The sequence below is a fragment of the Stegodyphus dumicola genome, chromosome 5 (assembly GCF_044657685.1).
Source record: "Stegodyphus dumicola isolate Sdum_Otavi_A_Nest chromosome 5, ASM4465768v1".
In the NCBI taxonomy this organism is placed as follows: Eukaryota; Metazoa; Arthropoda; class Arachnida; order Araneae; family Eresidae; genus Stegodyphus; species Stegodyphus dumicola.
The window spans coordinates 29,798,955-29,817,072 of record NC_140772.1 but is presented as its reverse complement, the minus strand read 5'-3'; the positions used below and the strand labels follow the sequence as shown (position 1 = coordinate 29,817,072).

Here is an 18,118-nt window from a genome sequence, read left to right as displayed (position 1 = left end):
ACCGATTTTCGTCCCATTCGGATAGCTCTTTCTTAGTGTGTCATTGTTTTTGTCTAAGAATGTATTTCTCATTCAATTAATTCACTTCACAACAAAGCAAAATTACATAAAACCTTAAAATATTCTTTTTAAAAATTGAAAAGTATAAAAAGAAAAAACCTGAAAGTTTTCAGATTTCATATTATGCCCAAAGGGGCTTTATTTTAATGTTTTGTGTCTTATCTTTATTTATTAAATATCCCGTTCTTCACACTTAAACCATAAAATTCGATTCAACAGCAGTATCACAAAAATAATAATATTATTATATCACCCTAAAGAATAAATGCGAGTCTCGCATGAAGACCATGTCGTCCAAGTTTTTCTTATTTTTACTCACAACACATCTCATACATAAACATATTAGACTGAAATATAATCCAAGTATAATTAATCAAGTAATTCGAGAAAAAGAATAAACTAACCCAGTTAGCAAAAAATATCTATCACCTTCCGAGTTCTAAATATTTATTTACATAAACATTTCTAACAAGCCCTGCCAGGAAAATGAAACCAGGGGACTACACACGCGTGATCGGCAGAGATCACATGACTATTTTATTTTCAACAATTTCAGCAGTGAATTGACGCATAATGCCAAAATATAGGCCTTCTGGGCAATTTGCCTGTTTGGGTTAAAGCAAAAACAAGAAATTCGTTCAGTGAGGAAGAAAGCAAAAACGTTTTGGAGCAAAAAAGTTTACTTTTTGGAGCATTATTATTTTTGGTCCCACTCGGCAAAAGACACTGAAGGTGTTTCACTATTCTGCTAAGTTTCAAATGTAAGCAAATATGGCTGGTATGGTAAAAAAATATATATATATATATATATATATATATTAGGCTTAGACGCACTTAAACAACTTTTAAATTGTGGATAATTCAAGAACTATTGCATGCAGATTAACTAAAGCCATAAAAACCTTAACCAGAAGATAAAAACAACATAATTCAACCATTTTTGAAGCAAAAAATACAAAACTTACCAACATATAAGAATAAAAAAAATTGAACTTATGAAGCCGAGAGTGGGTATATATATTTTGGTCTGACTGATTGCAACAAAAAATGGAGGTGCACAACTTCATGTTATAGCAACTCTATATACAAAATTTCAAGGCTTTGAGGCTACTCAATTTTGAGTCATGCGAGATACGTACAGACGTCATAAAAAAAATCTCTTCTAAATCCATTTTAAATTCTTTTTGCAACCTATTTTTGGGAAAAGAGCATTTTATTCTGTCCTTACGTACAGATGTCATGCAAAAAGATCATTCAACAGCATGTGATAGCGGTCAAAATAGACATTTTCATTGAAATATGACACCTGAAAATTTTCACAATTACATTACTTCCTTTACTTTATACAAGGAAGTAAAAATATACAAGCAAATACAGTAATCAATCAGAAAAGATGTAAAAATTTACAAGTGCTCTATTTTCAACCATAATATTTAAAACAATCGTGAACATGCAGTTTTTGAAGTTTGTTTAAACTTAAAAAACTTAATTTTCTCTTACATTATATTCCTAAACTACTTACCTATTCCGATTATACACATGACTAAATTTAATGTCACAGATAGGACATTTATATTTTTTCTCTCCCGTATGCATAATTAAATGCCTTTGCAAGCTATAGTTACGAGGAAAGCTTTTGTGGCAAATATCACATTTATACTCTTCTTGCTTAGAAGGTATCTGAAAGTAAAAGAGCACCTATATTAAATATATGTACTATAATTACACAACAAGCACACAACACATATTTTTAAAAAATTTAAAAGATTGAAATGAAACTTATTATTAGTATCATAATTTTTCCTCAAACTAAAATGTCCATTCAAGGATAACTCTTGGTAAGAAAAATTCCCCCACCTGACTATTTGCACTTTTTCAAATACGTAACATACTAAGAAAAACTGATGCAAACATTTTACTTTCTCATCAAACAATATGTAACTGTACTTAAACATACAAGATCCCCACAATGAGCTATTTATATATATTCACATGATGTTTGAGATTTTTATCACATTCAGAATAATATATTTCATTCTTAGAGATTGGAAGCCGCAAATTCAAATTTAAGCAAAGCAATAAATTTGAATTTAAAATAAAATTTTAAGACTATTAAAAAACATGGTAACTAAATATCAGTTTCATATAAAAATGCATAGAATAAGAGATTTGTACTATTAGAACTTACTCACAATTAGAACTATTAGTGAAAGATAATAATATGATTTTTCACAAAACCAAACATACCTCAAATGCTTTAACATTTTTCTCAAAAAAGTAGTTCTGAAGATTTGTTCAGCCAATGAAAAAATCTTAACATCAACTAACATCATGGACACTGTTTAATCTAAAAGAGCATATATTTATGCATTTTTATCTAAGATGATAGACTGTGTATTTTCTGTCTATCAAATGCTGCTTGTTATAAATATGCTGAAGCACTGCTCTTCAGTACTAAGCTTTGAAAAAAAATATTTTTGCATTGTATCAAGGCATTTAAAGTTCATTATTTTCACCTTAATTATTCAAAATAAATTCAAAACTATTCAAATTTATAATACTAGAAGATGTCAACAACATAAAATGGACATAATAGGAGTTATAACCCGTTAATTAAAGGGGCACAGATTTTTTTTTTTTTTTTTTTTTGTTTGTTTTTCAATTTATTTTGAAACTTAACATAAGCTTTCTTGGTTAATTAAAAAGTAACATTACGACATTATTACAGAAAGGGAAAGGCTATCAGCTTTCTCGACACGTAATGCGTTTTACTCGCTCGCATTTCTCAGGAAAGAGCCAGCATTTTTGTTTTTCTTACTTGATTTAATAGGTCATTATATATAATGCCTTGAATGGTCATTATACATAATGACACAGGCATTATATTTTGGTATATAATGTATTTACTTTACATATAATGCATATATTGATGTGAACAGCAATGGATATCTCGCCAGTGGGGGTCTTTTCTTGGTCACTTTTCCAGTCATCATAGACACTGTTTTCAATTTTGAAAAACAAGAAGTTTTCTAATATAAACCTAATGTCACACAGGGTTTGAGGATGAAATATTTCTAAGTGTCTTTTGAAGAAGTTTTGAGACATGTATTGGAGTTATATTCAGTTTCATTCCGTTTGCCATGGCTAAAAGACTTACTTAAAAACTTAAAAATTTGCTCAAAATCACTGGACATTCCACCTTTTCTTCTAACTGGAAGACAATTTCCAAAAATTTACATTGATGGAAAAGGTAATAAAAGTAGGTGAAGATGCCTTGTGTGCGCTAAAACTAAAGAAAAGCGAAAGCAAACACCGTATTTTGAGTGCAAGATATGCAATGTAGGACTACGTGTCGATCCTCGTTTTGAATTATTTCACACACAGCAGAATTTTTAAATGGAATTTAGTTACCTACAGGCAATTCTTTAGTTTTTTTTAATTATTATTATTATTATTATTATTAAATTTCGTATTTGTACTTGCTGTTTATAATATTTTTCATGTTTATAATATTTATTTATGTGTGTATAGTTATGATTTTAGTATTTTGCCAGTTTATTCCTATTAATGTGATATTTTTATATTAATACACATTAAAAACATGTACATTAAATACACAACTTAAAAAATTTAAGTCATAATATCAAAATGCTAATTTCATACTTTTTTTTGTAAAATTAGGCTTAACTACTGAAAATGTGTGGGCCAGTGCCGACGATCCGTTTCAGCGGGTCCGCTCCAGTGACTGCGCTTAGTTTGGGAGAAAGCTGGTCCTGCCGCTGGTCCTTAAGGGGTTAATGAAAAGGAATGCCCCCTCCCCATTCACAAAAATAATGGTCAAATTAAAGGCAGAACTGCCACAGAACAATTAAGGCAAGTGAAGCAGCCTTCCCTTTTTTTTTATTTAATGTTAAAAGACAAACACTTTCAAATATTAATGAAATCCTATACCTAGACTATATGGCACAAATGTTTCATTCACAAGTCTCATATTAAAACATAAGAAAAAGCTATTCAAAACCGCATTTTTGAATGGTATGTATACATCATTTTCATCTTATTCTTTTTCCTAGCAATACTAAATAATAAAAAGTAAAATACGCTGCATTATAAGGTATTTATCTCACGTTCCTAGCGTGCCTTCGTGGTATAACGGTAGCACGCTGGGCCTGTATTCCAGAGGTCCGTGGTTCAATTCCCGGCGAAGGCGGATGCATATTTTTCATCTTTTCTGCTTCCAATTAACCTAATGACTCTACAGTATTATATACATAACAACAAAAGATCTATTCATTACTAAGTTAGCCTCTGTTTATATATATATAGACTGAATATAACATGTATTTAAAATATATAACAATACACAGCAAGAATAGATACCCTTTCCCGACAAAGAAAACACAAATTATAACTTTAATTCACTGTCAAATTAAATTTATCTCTAAAAATAAAATCTTCTCTAAAACTGGCAAAATATATTTTTTGTTAGAACTTATTTCAAGCCTGTCAAAACACATTAAAACTACTTGATTGTTATCCTATTTAATAAAAATGTATACAAATAACATAGCGAAACAGTAAAAAAAATAACATACTGCATGGAAAGCCAATGTTGAACACCTCTTGTGAGATTTTTTAAACCAAAAATGCAAACATTTCTTTTATTTAAAGTTTTCCAAACAGTAAAATATAATATTACAGTAATTCGAATATCTGAAATTTTTAAATCATAATTAAGGAAAGAACTTATTATTTTTTAATTTTTCAAGCTAATTTATTAATGTTAAAGCCTCTGATTCAGAATTTGCTGTATGTACAAAGATTTCAGGTTATGAATTTGTAAATTATTCCGTATTTGCTTCAAATTTTATGAAAAAAATTCCCTCTTCAAAATTAAATAAATTCATCTAGAAATGTAGAAAGATAATGATCGTTGCAATATGATCCATGATGAACTACAACTCATCACAATCACTCCATCTCTTTCTTTCCACCCCATTTTTAATTTCTTCCCTTCTCTTTTTTAGCCTTTCTCAAGGAGTAGATTTTAAAATTTTTACAGTTTCTGCTCACTTACATTTTTTGTAGCAGTAATTGGTGCATAATTAATAAAATAATCTTTTCTCTATATATAATATACCATATATATATATATCAAAATTTGAAATAAATATGTTAATAAATATACTTGTGAGATAGCTGCAAATTAATAAAATAATAATATCCTCAATAATCCATTAGTAAATAAATTATCTACTGAGACACGGTTAGCAGAACTGTAGTAGAATGAAGTAACTTGAAGCATTAAAAATTGAATTTAGACCCCCTGAAAAGTCAACCAATTTCCAATCATTGACAATAATTACTTGATTTATTGATTAATTTTTCATTATTAAAAGTTTCCATTTCAACGTTTTCATTTTCAATAGTTCCCATTCAATCTTTCATTATGCACATTGAAGTTCCCTTAAAAAAATTTTCTAAATTCAATTTTCAATGCTTCAAGTTACTTCATTCTATTACAATTCTACTAACCTTATGTCGGGAGATAATATACTCAATAATCCATTACTAAATATAAAATATGTGTTGTGCATGTGTAGGTGAGTAATACTAAATATTTTTAGTGGTGAATGAAGTACATGCATGATGACAGAGCTGCAGTGCATAAAGATGTAAGCTACCTTTGTGGCTGATTAAACTTTTTTCCAATGTCAACAAGCACATGAACATAAAATATACAGCTCAAAATGCATATTCTTGACTATATTTATGCCTACATAACAATTAATTTTTGTGGAAGAAATGTAAAAGGCAGAACATCAAATGAGATAAGAATGTGCAGATTCCAATTAGAAGATTAGGTTAAGACTGATTCAATTTTAGTTTGATATAATTTTGACAGCTGCTAAAGATTTTCATTAATTTTAATAGTTAAATACTACCTGCATCATTAGCATTACACAAGCATCATGTGGCATGGATTAACTTATTATACAGTCCAGAATGATTTATTACAAACATGCTACTATTTTTAGGAACGGAGAATAATCAGTACTCTTCTGTTATCGGAATTGGATTCAGAAATGCACGTGTGTATGTATGTATGTGTGTATCTGTGTATACACATAGATACATGCATACACAAGCATATATATCCATAAATAGATTTCTGAATCCAGTCCCGATAACAGAAGTGTATTGAATAATCATATTCAATAGGAAACTTAAAATTAGAAATTTCATCTTGCATGTTCTTTAATTAGCTTGAATGTGTGTGCATATATATATATATATAAAATGAAAAAATGTAAGATGGCTTTTCAAAACGGGAAAAATGTTAAGAGAGACTTCAAACTTTTCACTTTATTTAATGATTAAAATTTCCTTTTTTTCTTAGTTTTAAATTCAGACAACTGCCTGTACGACTACAATTTAACTTAATTAATTATTACATACATATCTAAGTGTGTATATAGTGATATTTTTGATGAAGTTAAACATACTATCAATTAAGGTTTTTACATCAATCAAAAAGGTAGATTTAATAAAATACATTAAGCGCATTTTTAAGATTAATCACTCAAAATTTATTATAATTATTAACAATTATTTTTTTTTAGATCAAATGAGATAATTTTACAAAATTACTGCAGCATTTTCTGATAGTTATGTACTTTGCAACCATGAAACATACCAAAACATTTTATCATAAAATGTAAACTTTTTTAAAGATAATCGCAGTAAAATCGGAAAAAAATCATAAACAATGCCCCACTGGTGAGACATGAATAGATTAGATACGTTAATTGTACCTTAATCTTTTTTGGTGGTCGACCTCTGGGTCGTTTAGAGGTGGGCAGAGTAGTTGCCTCCTCCAGTGATCCCAAAGAGACCTGAGAAGGACGAGGTGAGTTATAACAGGTTTACTACATCTCTTTCCTAAACTAATTTTACTCAACAGTACTCAAGCAATATGTGCTAGCACATTGGTATATTAAAATAATTTACTTAGACTAGCTTCTACTTTTTGAAATTATAGAATTCATTTACTTTATTCCCCAGATTATAAATGCAGTAAAATACAACTTAATGTGTTAATTAATAAACAGTTATTTACACACTTCCATGACTTGCATAATCTTCACTCAGCTTTTCATAAGCATTTTAACTATTTGAGAACCTGCTATTCTTAATATAGAAAGTCTTACAAAAAGCATTAGAAGTGAATTTACAAGTTACAGCAAAACTTCTCAAACCCACCATCTACTTCAGTCAATAATGGCATATTCAAACTATGAAGTCAAAAAGTGACTAACATCTTAACATCTGAAGCATCAAATATTTGATATAAAGCAATTATTAAAAAACTGCATATGCTGTAAAATTAATAAGAAAGTTGCATGATCACCAACTTAAATTCTGGTTTACGTTGGTAACACCATTGGTTTACAATGGTAAGTTTTGTTATTGGTTTATATTTCTTGGATTTCCGAATGTACAGCTTTCGGCATAGATATGCAATAAAGTATTACAAACTGAAAATATTGATCACAGTGCAGAAGATTTCTAACCATTATTCAATGATGTAGAAATCAAATAACAGTATACCCTATTATATAATAAGCTTAAGACATTACACACATTTGCATGTTCCTGTTAAAATTTCATAAAAGTTTTATTGAATGGTAATATAGCAGTCTTCTCAGTGGTACTATCAACAGTGCCAGGTATGATTAAGTGGGAATCTTGATGTTAATCTTACTGACATAGTATGGCTTAGTTTTGAATTTCATACTAGTTATGGGCAAAATAATAAACGATACACCCGATTTCAATAATGATGAAAGAAAATCTTTGATCACTTCTCATACAAAAGCACATATCAGAAACTTATTTTGCATCAAATTCCCCATTATTTTAATAAGCATCAAATACAATCACATACACTGCCAGACATCAAGAATTTTTTACCTTTTTATAGTCAATACACTTCAAATATACCAAAAATACAAATAAGTTTCGAAAGTCGACAAAAACATTCAGCTGCAGCATATAAATTACCTTATTATAATAAATAGACATATCACTAAAGCACTGCATATATTAATGCAAATCTTATTGCCCATTTTAAACATGCACAGATAAGTTTACATTTCAGTTTATTTGTAATCCTTTATGATAACCTATTTACTTGATGCTTTTTTCCTGCCAATCAATCAGAAATGGTCAAATAAAACTGAGTGGCTGCACTTTTTATACGATGAACTTCAACACATAGAACAATCTTCTAAGCATGTGCTTCCTAATTAATGAATCATGACGTACTACTGTGGCATAAAGCTCTAAGAGATAAACTTCAAAATTTCTGAACTCATTAATGCGTTTTAAGCCATTACGTCCAATACAAAACTTGCAGTCCTACACAAAACTTGCATAAGTCCTATGCATAAAAAAAAACTTGCATATTACATCTCTTAACAAAAGTATGTCATCACTCAACTCAAGAACTGGAGCTATGACACAATCACTACTACTGTCATCACTGGTACCAGTAGGACTTCCATAAATGTCATGAGGCCTATAATGGCTGTAGGATGATATTTCCTTGGTAAGATTGCATGATACAGAATCTGCAATAGAAGGAAGCTACCCCGCAAGAAAGAATCATGGCTGTCAGTTAGCATGGATAACCAAAGAATTTGTGCATAAACCTGGCCAGTACTGCTCACCATATGTCATCATGGAGTAACATACCCATCTTATCAGATGTGAACAATTTGGAAGATATAGTTTATGATACCTGATCATCTTTAGAAACCCTTCCCAAAAAATATACATAATGGCCTGATAATACAACAATCTGTAAGCTGTTTACATAGCCAATATTGTTGTAAGTGTCAAAAGCTATTTTCTAGCATGATAACATCCTTCCACATATGGGAGATGTCTCAAGAGAATATCTACTATGTGTCATAATAATTTCTTAGCCTCACCTAAATACGTTAGAATGTTCAATAAAACTATCTTGCAAAACACATGAAATTGCTGAACATATACACAATACACAGCCGCTAATGCCACAGAGCAGCATCTCATGATGCTTGTAATTAGTCTGTGCCAGAACCAATATCCACATGTAGTGCCACCAGAAGCAGTTACACATCATATTAATATATAGAAAATTTTGATTTGCTTAGATGATTACTATCCACTTTTCATTTACATTATAGGGTAACAAACTAAAAATGTCCTAGCATATCAGTGCCTCACAGCAGCTTTATAATTATTGCTTTCTTCAAGTTAATAAATGATCTTCAGTAGGACGAAGAAATCCTTATCCTAGCACATGCTTATACAAACTTCTGTGCCGTGAGCAATGGCCAATCTGTGTAAAGAACTAACCATTTTATGATGAGACACAGTTATGCAGATATTGTATTTTGGTTAAGCCTTCTTTCCCCTCCCCCCCTTAAAATTTGACAGAAACACCACCAATAACTTAACATTATATATTTTTTTTTAAAAAAAAAGGTTAATTCCCCTGCTAAATTTTTCATGATCCAGAATTTATTTTTTTCTCAAAAATTATGTTTTCCACAAAGGAGTCTTTTGCTATATTAAAATTCTACATGAACAAAGATTTTACATCTAAGGAATGAAATTTAATTATTTTCCTTATTAAATGCTGTTTTACGCAAATATTATATATATATATATATATATAATAAACAGCAGAGAAGATTGCAATATTACAACATTGTTTTTGTTTATGGGAACTTAACTTCATGATAATATAACACATATAAGGTGAAAAATAAAACCACCTCTTTACAGAATGCATAATTTCTAACTAAGAAATAAAATTACATGCACACTTTTCAAAATAAAGAATTAAAGCTTTGAAAGGGCTTGAAATCAACATAACAGAAGGAAGACAAAAAATTCTAAAGCCAATTTTACTGAACCAGAAAATCCATAAACTCTGCTTAAAGCCAAATTATTAGGATGAGCAAACTTTGAAATGTACCTTATACTTCTTAGGAGGTCTGCCTCTGGCTTTCCTCATAAGAGTACCTTCAGTGCAATCAGCAGAATTTCCCAATGACGTCTGTAAAATATTCGATTTTTTATTAATCCTGAATTTAATCATCTTAATTTTTCTTTTTAAATAAATTTTAATTTAAACCATCCTTTACTAACAGCTTCATATTAAGATATGTCATAACAATATTTCACTTTCCTGAGAATTAAAAGTTTAATAGGATGTTTGCAATATCCTTTTAAAATTTTAGATTCAAAAATGTTAGCCAAAAACTTGATAAAGGCTACTTTTGCATTCAGTTCTTTCCCACTTAACAAAAAGACGAATCCTGCATGATCAGAAACAATCTTGAAAATCGAAACAGAACGACTAAGGAATGAGTTAGTTAATATTCATGGGCTCAGCCTATAAGTTGCCACTGAGAAATACTTTTTTCAGGAATCTTGCTTGCATTTCCATTATAATAAAAATAAATGTGAAAATTCCATGTAGTTAACCCATTTAGCCACCAGAAAACAAATCCAGGATGAATTGTGAGTGTTCTGTGCTTTCAGCGAACTGAACCACTGAACTCTGTTCCATTTCACAAATATAACAGAAATATGATGCATGAAATCTTCCATAAATTCAACCAGCAGGAAGATATCAAACTAATCCAATGCAGTATGATCACTTACATGATATTTTAATAACACCACTGATGAACAAGAATTTAAAATCAAGATAATACCAGAAAAGAAAAACCTCTCCCTCTGGTGTAAATATTTTAACTAGAGAATTAGATTAGAAGTCTTGTTATACATTTTTAATTAAATGATCGACTTCCAAACACTTAAATATAAACATTCAGTAAAGCATTAGAATTAGGAAAGGGATGAAGAAAAAAGGAGCTTAAAATCTTATTTCTGCTTACCATTTTTTAACTTTTATGGCTGAGCAATATCCATACATATTAAATACCATACGGATCGAATAAATAATCAACTTAAAAATATAATGTCTTGTGTGAATCATTCAGGTTTTAAAAAGATTGAGAAAATAATTCAGGTTTTTTATTACATCATCTCAGTCAATTATGTTTAAATTTAAAAATGAATAAAAGCATTAAAATTTTTAAAGGGGAAATGTTCTTATTATATCCCACTTGCAAAGTGAAATAATATTATTTTTGGAAAGACTTTCAGTCAACAGATCTAAATGTCTGTGATAGCTCAAAGAACATTTTTCTCATGATGGACATTGCAAAACATTTCTTGAACCTAACAGCACAGTCAAAAAGCCAAAGGTGAAAAGATCTGTTCAAGACAAGTCCGTTACAAATCTCACATGAAGAAACTTCCTGCACATAATTCTGATGTAAAAAAAAAATAAAAAAAAAACAGCAGGTCTGTATTTTCTAAAGATGCTATCTGATCTCTAAAGATGATATTGCTGATCTAGAATGAAATGTTTTCACTGCTGAATTTCTAATTTCTAAATTTTGTAAGCAAAAACACAACATTATTTCCCCTTGGGAATGAAAACCCATTGTGATCACTATAAAACTTCAACAGCAGAATCTAGACGATGATTGTTCAAGTTAAAAAAAAATTTTTAATCACTCAAGATCTAGGTCCAAAATGTGTTTCCAGCTGACATTGCTATCATTATTGCAGACTGCCAATGATGCCATACACACACACACACACACACACACACACAAAAAAAAAAAAAAAAGTAAGAACTCAAAATATTTTCCTTAGATCAAATGGCCATGCATGCAGAATTATACTGCATGTCAAAAAGCCAGTGATTCATAAGCTGTGGTCAATCAATCTATGTGCTATAGTCAAAAGTTTACAACTGATTTCCAAACTAAAATCTAATGTTGTTTAATTAATTATGAAAAATATAATAAAAATATTATGTATATTAATAGGAGAAGCTGACAATGTGCAAGTCATTTTAAAAGGATTTTTGAGCTTTCTAAATTTAACAGTACAAGACACAGAGTTTACAAGAAGAGACACACATACAAAGTTTTAGGATTAAAATTATAGAAAACGAGGATTTCAAGGAATCAATTTTATTGTGGTTTAGCCTAAAGCCTACATTTCTTTTACTGCATATGCACCTATGAGCATATCTACACAGCTACTGGATATCCTTGTTCTCCAGTCTCTAAAATATCCACATAATGATGATGTTCTAGGTAATCTTCTGATTTAAGAAACAGAAAATAGTTTATAGATGTCCCTTTTCATGAGACGGTATTTATATATATTTTTTTTAAATGAATTACTTCATCATAGTTTCATTACAAATTTTGTTGCTGAATCCATAATAATGGATACTGGTTTCACAATATTAAAAAAAATCCATTTATGTTTCCAGAAACGCAAACATAATGGCTATTCAAGTATTATGTCACAAATGAAAATACCCATACCTCTGACTGGCGATTTTACTGTACTTAACAGTGTAATGATCTCCGGTATCCCTGCATACTTCTCTTCAAGAAGGTTATTGGACATTTAATTTTAGGAAAAAATAATTCAAATCTGAGATTCTTTGTCAAACGGTAAAGGATGCCATATATTATTTCCAACAATACGGAATCATACAGCTGAAAAAAAACAGCGTAAAAATGGCCATAACATGGATCTAAAATCAGATAAACAATCGCAATGCAATATTTCTAGCTGCAAATAATATGGCTGTTATTATGCAAACATACATACATACTATGCTTTTAAAAATCAAATACAATTATTATCCCAACAACATTAAACATCTTTTACTGCACTGCACCAACATCCATGGGGATAGGGGATTCACTTTCATTCACGGGTATTTAGATGTGTTAGTTGCTACCAGTTACTGTTTCATAGCTTTGCTGGCACTGGGAGATTGGTAGAAAAATTCAGTTCTATAACTTTGTAGATGAAAATGTGAAGGAACGTGTAGACAGTGATCAGATTTGAGAGCCATTGGCAAATTATCAAATACATAAGAATTTATTACCTAGAAAATTCCTCAACTTTTATATTATCATATGCCTTCAGATTATAAATGAAAGTTCTCTAATGAAAAGACATAAAAAAAACACTTCCAAAAGAATGAAAAATAATTATTATCATTATATAATCTAACTTTAGATAATCTGCTTGATGCTGAATAACTAGATAATTTTTAAGAATGGTATTTATAGGAGAAAATTGCTATTTATGCTACAACTACATCCAATTATTTTCTAATGTCCTACTTTACCTGCCCACAATTTCTGAAAAGTACAGTTATGAAATATCTGATACTCATAAATTATATTTTGATAAATATTCAAGTATCTAATATGCAATTTTAAACATGAAATTAATTTTTAATGAACACAGAAAATACATTTCTTTTAATATAAATTATTATGAAAGATAATAACTAAATTTTATAAACAAACACAGTTTACCCTTAGACGAGCTGCATGAGATTTCTTTGCTAATTTTGAACGTGCTCGAGTTCTAGTCCTAGTTTTCGGACCACCCGCATTCACATTTTCTTCATCGTGCTGATTCAAATGCTTCTGCAGATCCACTGAAGTTGAAAACCTCTGATTGCATTCAAAACATGGCCAGGCATTTTCCTGTTCTTGCAAAGCTATTATATATGATTTTAATATTCAAAGAATTCTTCATTAAGTAAAACATTCATATTTGAAATAAAATGTACTGATAAAGTAAAATAGCCTTTGCTTGACTGACCTCTTTTTTCTTCTTCATTTGGCTCTAAAACTGGTAGACCCCACTTTTCAGCATATGTGGCAGAGTACCAGACTCTCAGCTCTGTTTTAGGGTTAATCGAACGTGTTGTATTGAAAAACAGAGACTGGCCTTGTTGGACTAGAACAAGATTTTGTTCTTTGTGCGTATCAGCAGGCCGAACAAAGCGCATCCAATTACTCATAGATTCATCAGATGTATCTAAATATAAAGCAACACCATCTTCATGTTCCACCTGAATAAAATACAAAAGACAAAAATATGATCATCTAAGTAGTATTAAATAATAATATCAATAAAGTATCAAAAGTAGTATTAACTTATAATAATAATAAAAACAATTAAGAATTTTGGTATTTCAAACATTCTTCTTGAGTTGTTTTTAGCTGATCTTCATCTACAAGAATTATTATTAAGATATTAAGATTTCATCATCATCTTGTCTGGGCATTGAAGGATATAGATAAACCCATAACATAAAACTTATATACATTTTGAACACATGAAGGGCAGAATATTTGAGTATAATCGTATTGTGACAGCATACAGTACAAGACTTTAAATTTAATAAATGTGAGCAAATACTGGGAATTAAAAGTATTATGGTTAAACAGGTATACAGTATAATAAATAAATAAATATATATATATATATATATATATATATATATATATATATATATTTGTACATGGCAGTATTTCTATTTTTTGCACATGTACGAGCAGTAAACAAGTCACAGCATCATTTGGCAAAAGATTACTTCTTTTTACTTTTCAGTAGTTTGTTTAGAGCACAGCAGTTTAAAATCTTTTGCAGCTTTTGCAGAGGATACTTATCACCAATGGAGAAGTACTGCAGAAAATAATCATAAACATATTTCAAAACATTCCCCATCATGTAAACACATCGAAACACATACACAATGCAATAAAATTATACATTCCTTTCAGCATTGATATACAAGTACTTTTCTTATTTTCCTTATGTACTAGAAAATGAGACGAATAATGCATATTTCAATCAGTTTCAATTATTTTCATTCATCTAAAATTCACAAACCTTCACGATTCTTTTAAATTTAAGACTTGTAAGTTTAAAAAAATATTAAATTATGACAAAAATGCTATTTTCATACAGTAAATCTTTCTTTGTAATAAATACAAATTAACAGTGTTTACCAATAAAATAAAATTATCACTTGGTGGATCTTCTCGCTTAACCAAAACACCCTCAATTGGTCCAAACTGAGTTCTTTTTGGTATTGTTTTCTTGGCAAAAACTCCATACACTAAAATGAAATGAAACAGTAAGTTATGATGACAAATATTTCACATACTTTGATGACAGAATTTATAAACATAAAATATATATGGAAATGATACAAAGAAGTAATTCCATCATGTGTAAATTCATTTTATCTTTACTAAGGAAGTAACATCTTCCTTTCCCCCTTTACTCATGAAATACCGTGTATATTAAATATTACTTTTAAGCTGTAAATTTTCAGCCTTAGCAAGATTTCAAAAATACTTTATAATCCAAAAAGAAATTTCCTCAACATTAATAGTTTCTTTGACAATGTAAGTTCAGCAGTGACTTAAGCAATACCTTCACTTCTCTACTGAAGCCATGTTCTCTGATGAATTTCTGTCAAAGAGAGTTTGCCAAACATACAATGTGTCACAGCTTTCAATTTATTACAGATGGTACTTATAATTTATTACAGACCATATGTATTTTCATTGTTTTGACATGAACTATCTTCTGGGACAACAAATGAATATAAACATATTGCAAGCATTCCATTCTGTATTTAAAAAAGAAAAAAGAAAAAATCCAATATTCTGTGATTTTTTTTATTCAAATTTTTAGACTACAGCAATCTACCATGTTTAAAATTTCATTTTAAAAGACTTAATATAGAAGTTTCATTTCCAATACAAACATGATTTTTTAGAAATATTAAATATCACTGAGTATATTAAATTTTTCCACTCTTTCTCACATCTTTGTCTTTTACAAAAAGTTTAGTAATATTTCACTTTTTACAGTCTAAGGCATCTGAAAATTATTTAACACCAATTCCTTTGCTTCAGAACCAAATTCAGTTAGCTGAAACACAGCTTGAAACAGCAATGAAATGTAACACTGAATCAATATCACTGTTCTCCATTTGACACAAAGTGCGTCATATTCACTTATTTCCAGCTTTTTTAAAGCTGGAGTTTTTTTTGGGGGGGGGAGGAGATGGGGTTATTGTTTGATTTTTGAGAGATGAACATGTATTTTACAGTGAAAACACATAATTCAAATTGCTCATATGTAAAATCAGAAAAATGAAAAATGTCTATGTAGTCTTACTCATTGATAATGGTAACAACTGTTGTTTGGAAGTTGGTTCATGTTGTATGGAAAGCGTGACCTGAAAGTTTCTTAAATCCAGAAAGGGGAATATTAAAAAATTCAATTAAGTATTAAAAAAAAATCTCAAGAATAATTCTGTCAATCCATGTGGAAATTTGTAGGTGATCACTCATTGCACAGTTCTGGGGTTTTTGTAACAGGAAATTTCTTTAAGATTTCTTAAACTTATTAGGAAATATTTTGCTACAGTATAGCAAATTCAATAATGAAATGAAGTGAACTCTTGTTTAGAGTAAGTTACTTTACATGCTGCAGGAGGGGGGGCAGGAAGGAGATAAATCTATTAACAGCTAGTACACGATCATGAAACTGTTAGATAAGCATTGCAATATAAGTTGGTAAACTATGGTTACATGGGTCATCGGGACCACATTTAAAAAATCCTGAAAAATCCTGTGCAATAAAAATCTGATATAATTTCAAATAATTCTGAATATGTTGTGAAAAACTTACTTTTGTGCAAATACATATATATATTGAAAATATTTCACTAGCAAAGCTAAAAACATAATTTTGATAAATTTATTTAAGATTAATTTATGTTTCACTAAATCAATTCATGTAGTTACTTCTCATTTGGCTTCTCGATAATTTTAAAGTTTACTTTTTCCTGAAGGGAAGGGAGGTTACGTTCTGGGAAATGCTGTGTTTGTAATTTTCTTTGCTAACAACTGAAAATTCGGTATGGTCAGCAAGACATTCTGATGTAGACTATAGATTTAACTCTTTAAATATTAAATTAGAGCTTGCAACATGCACATCAACAGATTTTGGAGATGAGAAACTACTAGAAAGTAGAGAAATGTTCATGGAATATATAGAATTTTGGTAAGCTGTCCCAAAACCTTTACCAATAGTCCTCAGATACATTTTCAGATCCAAAAGCTTCATATGTAGTTTTGTATAATATGAATAAATAAATATTAATCTGTGCAAAATCTAAGCTATTATTGTTCAAGAGTTTCTCATTCTGACACAACATGACTCGAATAATTAAATGAACAAACGTTCAACAATGAGTCAGTAGAAGCAAGTTTATAGAGACTTAACCAATCTTGTCAATCTGGTTATTCTTTTAATCTGAATACTTCAGCCCAAAATTACAATATCAGTTTATTTTGTTTCTGCATAAGATAAATACAAAAATAACTTTTTTTGTATAAGACAAACTTAGTTTGCTTAAACACAAAGCTTCACCTCTTAATAAATTTTGAATAGTCTAAAAGTTTTAAACTTAGGTAATTGCTGAATGACATGTTAGTTCTAAAACGAAATGTGAAAAAGATTTTAATTTTACGGATTTATACCCACATTCTGCAAATCTGGAAAAAATTAAGATTTGACAAAGTAAAAAATCTGGAATTCTGGCTATATCCAGACCACAATCACCCCAAGGTTAAATGATGCAACTAAAATTTGAAAGTCGATCATTTAATATTTTAAACTAAGACCTAATAACTCAGCTGATTAAATGGAACAGGAAATGAAGGCAAGTAATAAACTCCTGTTTATTGGGTCACCTCTTTATAACAGATAAATGTTCAGTATCTTTTTTCACAAACACATACTGTTTATAAAATGTGCTTATGCATTCATGATGAATGCACACAGAACCAATGACAGCTTGATAAAATGTATTTTTCAAAAGAAATATTTTACAGTTCTAGAAGTTTTCTCATACAGCTCTTCTCAGCATGACAGAGTACAATCAACAATTATCACTTCAAATTACTAAGAATGTTAAACACAACACAATATAAAATGCCTCAATTGCATAAGCTTGCACAGTGCACCCTCAATACTCCAAGCTGAACTCTGAACTAAAAACTGAGAACTG

The 18,118-nt window shown here is 29.7% G+C and overlaps 1 protein-coding gene across 6 annotated transcripts in view; it reads right to left on the bottom strand.

Annotated features, from left to right (window-relative positions):
• LOC118199919 (uncharacterized) overlaps positions 1–18,118 on the bottom strand; it is a 99,267-nt gene that overhangs the window by 33,736 nt on the left and 47,413 nt on the right. For 3 of the 6 annotated variants that reach the window (XM_035371796.2, XM_035371800.2, XM_035371797.2), the window contains 6 exons: positions 15,036–15,145; positions 13,840–14,092; positions 13,548–13,735; positions 10,091–10,171; positions 6,876–6,956; positions 1,583–1,740 (listed from right to left, as the gene is read on the bottom strand). In XM_035371796.2, coding sequence (XP_035227687.1) covers positions 1,583–1,740; positions 6,876–6,956; positions 10,091–10,171; positions 13,548–13,735; positions 13,840–14,092; positions 15,036–15,145 — 871 coding nt within the window. The remainder of the gene's footprint in view (positions 1–1,582; positions 1,741–6,875; positions 6,957–10,090; positions 10,172–13,547; positions 13,736–13,839; positions 14,093–15,035; positions 15,146–18,118) is intronic. The other 3 variants (XM_035371798.2, XM_035371799.2, XM_035371801.2) reach the window with 3 other exon arrangements.